We start from the raw sequence: 6,315 nt of genomic DNA, 5'->3' as shown, positions 1-6,315 counted from the left end.
TATCGGTCACGCAGAGTGTAAGGCATTATTTTCACCGTGGAAAACCTCGATGAAAAATATTTCTTTCTTTAGGAGATTCGACGAATTCGACTGGGAAATTCTATATTTCTTTTTCAGACCAAATATCAATGTTCGTTTCTTTGATTCTTCGACTAGGGATGAATCGACCGAATATAAAACGAATTGTTAATGTTGACTACGAGTATATACCGTGACTAATAATTGTGTTGTATCGTGAGTAATCAAAAAAAAATTTTTTTTTTAAATGAAGATCGAAATCAGATAAGTACGTAAATGAATCATTGCGAAACAATGTCAAGGGTGGTATGTGGAAAGTTCCAAAGTATCATGAACGAGATAAAAAAAGAGAAGAAAGAAAGAGAGAAACGATAGTGCAATCGGTGGCACATCAAGGGCCGGTATCATCGATCTTGCCCTAGGTCGGTCAACTTGTACCCTTAGGATAAAAAAAAGAAGGAAAAAAAAGAAGTGGAGAAGAGCTAGAGAGGAGGAAACGAATGATAGCGAGTAAAAGGTAGGCGTGTTGAGAACTGTCAAAGCTCGTTCCTTATTTCTCGAACCCGAAGAATCGAACATACGGGCTGGTAGACAAAAGGAAGGAGGGTAGTGTCCTTTATATTATAGATAGCTACGTACATACATGCGGTTAGTGTGTATAGGTGTGTCTATGTATGGGTTTATGTGCGTGTGTGAGAGAATGAGAGAGGTGTCTCGACAAAGGCTGACCAAAGGCAGGGACATTCAAATGGTAATCGGGCTCGCGTCTAACGTACATACGTGCACTGGACCCTTCCTCTTCCCTTTCGAAGGGATGTTCTCTCTCTCTCTCTCTCTCTCTCTCTCTCTCTCTCTCTCTCTCTGTCTCTCTCGTTTGCTCGCACCCTCCATGTTAGTGTCTCCACCCCGCACATTCGCACCAGAATCAAACCAAATATTGGCAATATCATCCCTTCGGCATTGTCCTCGGCTAGCTGGCTCCTCGAAGAGCATGCTGGGAAACGATGTACATTTGAATGCACGATTCCATTGCCCCGGGACGGGATATCGGCTCGAAGATATTATAGGATTACGGTTTAAACGTAGAATTCCCGGCGAAAATCGTCCTGGAAGTTACGCTCATATTTTCGACATTCTTTTCGGGATCTGGAATAAAATAAGGAGATAACGATGGACGAGGTTGGAGTATGTTCCGTTACGGAAATGGTGGATTTTTCTTTTGCGAGAGACAAATCGAAACGTTTAAATCTTTCGGGTAGACCTTCCTGATCATGGTTTTTCAAAAGATACTAGAAAAATTGTAAATTTTAAATTCGATCTCGATGTTCGACGATAAAAATGAATATCCATTTAAACGTTACGAAGAATCTCCTTCATCCTACTAAATCGAATTTGTAAATAGATCATTTTTAAATTGTACTATACGTCGACGATTAATAACAATCACTAACGATCACTTTATTCGCGAAGCAAACAAAAAATAAAATGAATGAAAATGGACGTGCATGGTGGTGGTACATGCTCGAAATCTAATCTTGCTCGAATCCTACGATAGACATATTCGTGTCGATAGCAAAATTCGAATCGCTATTGTTGATTCAGGGTGGTGCACGATTGACGATAAAAATAAATATTCATCTAATTGTACGTGTTCCATCTAAAGAAAGACTTTCGATCTTTTTAATACGTATTCGTAAGTACATTATTTTCAAATTGTATCAGATAGATATACGTATTAATCGTTACTTTATTCGCGTGACAAACGAATCAGAAGAAAAAAGGAAATCGGAGAAAAATAAAAAATAAAAAAAAAAAGAAAGAAAGAAAGAAAGAGAAGAAAATAAAAAGGAAAGAGAAAGAAAATGGAGGCCCATAGTACATACTCGAATTTGAATCTTGCTTGAATCCTATGGTAGATATATCTAGCTACACTCGATCGACGTTGTTGATTCAGGGGCGTGCACGACCGTGCACGTGGCCGTTAGCTCGTGTAGGCGTACGCAAAGCTCCCGCAACCCGAACTTCAGCACGCGCCGCGATTACGCGATTACGCGTGTCGTCGAGCTATCGTTCGTGGCGTCGCCCCGCGAGATTCTAAGGGCAACGAAGGTAAAGGAAGAGGTTCACGGGTGATCTGTTACATGGGGCAATGACGTAGAAAATTTCTTGATCGAGGAGTCACCGTTCTCTTCCTCATCTTCCTCCCATTCACCACCTTCTTTTTTGTCCCACCGATTTTCTCATCCCCCATTTTCTTTATTTTTTGTTTAATTTCTTTCAATTTCTTTTTATTTTCTTTTTTCTCTCTTCTTGGCAATCAACGTATCAGCCGTCGCTGACTACTTTACTTTCCTTTCTTTCTCGATTTTCCTTTTTTTTTTGATTTTTCATTTCATCAGATTCGATCAAACGTTTTGTTACTTTCTCGTTCTTTCTCTCAAGGATCGATGTTCGCGATAAGAGGTAATTGCTGTCAGACAGAGAAAACTTAAGTCATATTTTTCTCTGAATAATACTTGATTTATTTTTGATCTGGCAGTTCCTTCGGTTGGAATGAAATCGAATAAAGATTTTATTATAAATGGACATTTAAGATCTCGTTTATGTGATCCGTAGATATTTTATATATATATATATATATATATATATATATATATATATCATGCTAGTTAGACGCATCTATACAAAAAATATATTAGAGATCTAAGCGGGATTTGACGTGTCGTCTCGCGAGGTCACCGAAGTAGGAACGTGGCAAGAATTACCATGGGTGCTGAAGGGGGATTGATGCATGTTACCGCACGAGCCGACACGTGCCATCGTCTCGCTTTATACAAACAGCATTATGCACGCTTGTGCTAACATAAATTACTGCGGGTTTAATATTGGACGTCGGCGTTGCCCATGGCCGACCACCTCCTGAGAGAGAGAGAGAGAGAGACAGAGAGAGAGAGAGAGAGAGAGAGAGAGAGAGAGAGAGAGAGAGAGAGAGAGAAATAGAGCAAAATACGTTAAATGCGGGGAACCAACCGACACCGTGTGTGTAACGTGCCCTTCCGCTCTTTCTTTCTTTCTTTCTTTCTTTCTTTCGTCCTTTCTTTCATCCTATTTCCGATATGAAATCTGTATCTATCAGGAAACAGGTGAATCAATTTCTTCGTTTACTTTACTGGATCAATCATATTTCTTTCTTTCTTTTTTTTTTTTTTATAGATATGCACTTATTTTTATTATTTATTTATTCTGATCAAAGAAATAAATTTTATTGATAAATTTGAGATATGACCTCTTTTTTCATATTCTCTATATATACGTATGTATATATTTATTTGTATACCATATCTAGGATTAATACGAGTCAACACGATTGAATCTTCTCTCTATGGAAAAGTTCGTCGATGTTCGAATTTTGTAAATATTTAAGAATTATCTCATAAACGCATTCTCCAATTAATTTATTATTTTCAATTGATTTTTATATAAAATAGAACAGGAACAAAATAAATGAATAAAGATTAGTAATAATTATAGAACGATAAAGAATTTCAATACGTTCAAAATATTTCTCGATAACTTGAATTAGACTATATATATCTATATATTTTATATATATATATATACACATTAAAAAAAAAAAAAAAAAAGAAAAGGAACCACATGGATCCATCGAACAGAGCGATCATTATTATCTCTTTTCACGAGTGTATTGCGGATACCGTAAAGCTTAAAAACCGATTGAGAGTTAAGATGTAACTTCCGGTGTGGTTCAAGCCGACGTTGTTCAAAAGAAAGTTCACCCCAATTCCAATCCTAATTCATTCATGAGGGAACCAAGTTAATTCATGCAGAAGGCCTGTGTCCCATCATTCTCCGTAGGGTGTCCACTTATCGAGATCGTTTGTTCCTTTTCCTTCTTCTTCTTCTTCTTCATCTTCCTTTTTCTCTTTTTCTGCTTTTGCTTTCTCTTCCTCTTCTTCTCTTCTTATTCTTCTTGGCTCAAGAAGCGCGAAGTACTTTCGTAGGGCTCCTAAGATTACCTAAAGTCAGTTACAAGCGACTCTCTCGCCTTTTAGGATTCCACTGAAAGAGCTTATTGTGAAATTTGAGATTTACCACGAACGATGCCATTCACACGAACTCTCGGTAGTTCCCAATTCCTCGAGATTTCCTTTCGATTTAATTTCGATACCAAATATTTCTCTTATTTATTTATCCTTGTATATATATATATATATTTTTTTATTTATTTAGTTATTTATTTCTTAAACACAAACGTCAATTACAATATGACATAATCGTGAAAAATCATGATGTAATGTGTATATATATCAATATATATATTATGTCTATTTGATGATATCGGTAAATAAATCAGATTGAATGAAAGATTGACTAATATAAACGACATCCCCGTTACTGATCCATTAATGATCAAAATCATCGATTAAATTCTTTCGACAAAACAGGATCGTTATGTAGATAGTAATCTTGTTTCGTAGTTCTCGATATCAGTAATCGCTAAATTCACGATAAAAGTACATGGTATAGGCCATGATAATCATCTTATCGTTTTTTTTTCTTCTTTTTGGGGGTTATGGGGGGTTATGGGAGATCGTAATCAAGGATCTATCGACCGTAGCTTTACAAATATGGTGGCTGAAACGTATTACATGCGGAATCCTTATCCCGTACCGGATGTCTCTCGAGAGGGTTGTTGGACGATCGGTGGACCAGTACTAGGTAATAAAGTCTTACCTAACTACAAAGATTGGGATCTAAGATTGACTCCTTTCGAACGTCTCTTCGCTCATCATACCTTGAATAGCATAAGGAAAGATTGTCGATTGATCAGACCGCAGGTAGATTAATTTAAATCGAAAACATTATTACGCTTTCATAATTTAATATATTAATTAAGATTATATATACATAAATATGTATGTACATATATAGGTAAATATATCGTGACCGATTTGCAGGTACCGAAAGATTCATTGGACTTGGCATTGAACAGTGTTTACGTTCATAGCAAGGACACGTTAGTTCCAAAGATGTATACAATCATGCAACCAGAAACTCTAGGACAAGAGACTTGGCGAGTTCTCAAGAATGAGATAAAGGTCAATAGGTGTTTTGGAATTATCATTGGAAGTGTCAACAATGAGATCATAGTTGTATTTATGTTATAGGTCATACCTACGAAGCCAAAATTACCGGTCGAACAGACGAGAAAGGTAATCAAAACTGATAACATATTCGAATCTTCGACGAAGGAAAGGATTTTGGGTGAAGAATTAAAATGTTATCGCGGCCCGGTTGCTCCGGATAGGATACATCCTAGCAGCGTGAAATTAGCTATCGAGGGTCCTCACACGGATCAATCGAATCCTGGCTACAGTCGTAAAATTGACGGAACTTTTTACAATATTTAAAGATGGATTTTCGAGATATTTGGGCCTATGTATATCTACACACACATACATATACATATATATATATATATATGTATACACACATATATATATATATCGACAAATCGTGTTAAGCCCTCTGACCACTTCGTATTTTCAAGAATAACCAATCGGATTTGCTTCTTTCCACTGAACCCGAGTACACAGAATGAAATGTTTGAAGGTCCACAAATCGATGCTTTAAAACGCGATCGATAATCTAGATTATCTAGGTGTCTTTGCTCTACTGGAATTAGCCAAACGTATAGATATAAAATAAATATCATCGTATATTATAAAATGAAATTAAACGAAACTGAACGAAACGAAATTCTCTTTTCGTTGTTATTGGCAGTATCGTCTCATGGAATCAACCCGATGCTATGAGACGCGATGAGATTGATTGATATTGATCGAACGATTTAATATTATTAAGTCGATAATAATTAATCGATCGAAGAGAGGATGGGATTAATTTTGAAGGTCAATTCGAAAGTCCGAAGAGGAGGATCTTACCAGTTGTTAGAAGATCGCACCTTTCATAGAGACAAGCATGCTTGGGTAAATATCGAGCATACGTATATATATATATATATATATATATATATATATATATATATACACACATATACACCTAAATACACATATAGGTGTATATATATATATATATATCTATATGGAGAGAGAGAGAGAGAGAGAGAGAGAGAGAGAGAGAGAGAGAGAGATGCGTGAGTCAGTGCAAAGGACGTTCTCACTGCTTGGTTTGGAGCGAGCGAAGGGACAGAATGTCCCATTACGCGGGTAATCCTTGTTTGTAATAAAGCAGCGCCCCACTGCCACAGGGTGC

The 6,315-nt window shown here is 36.7% G+C and overlaps 1 protein-coding gene across 6 annotated transcripts in view; it reads left to right on the top strand.

Moving 5' to 3' along the window:
• LOC122631802 overlaps nt 1-5,799 on the top strand; it is a 12,690-nt gene extending 6,891 nt beyond the window's left edge. For 4 of the 6 annotated variants that reach the window (XM_043817908.1, XM_043817905.1, XM_043817904.1 and 1 more), the window contains exons 2-4: nt 4,658-4,877; nt 4,998-5,138; nt 5,208-5,799. In XM_043817908.1, the coding sequence (XP_043673843.1) occupies nt 4,668-4,877; nt 4,998-5,138; nt 5,208-5,450 (594 nt within the window). In that variant the 5' untranslated portion in view covers nt 4,658-4,667 and the 3' untranslated portion in view covers nt 5,451-5,799. Of the gene's footprint in view, nt 1-63; nt 235-4,442; nt 4,878-4,997; nt 5,139-5,207 lie in introns of those variants that run through there. The other 2 variants (XM_043817907.1, XM_043817903.1) reach the window with 2 other exon arrangements.
• Nucleotides 5,800-6,315: the final 516 nt, after the last annotated feature.

The sequence above is a fragment of the Vespula pensylvanica genome, chromosome 9 (assembly GCF_014466175.1).
Source record: "Vespula pensylvanica isolate Volc-1 chromosome 9, ASM1446617v1, whole genome shotgun sequence".
Taxonomy (NCBI): domain Eukaryota; kingdom Metazoa; phylum Arthropoda; class Insecta; order Hymenoptera; family Vespidae; genus Vespula; species Vespula pensylvanica.
This window is presented reverse-complemented; position numbering and strand designations above follow the sequence as displayed.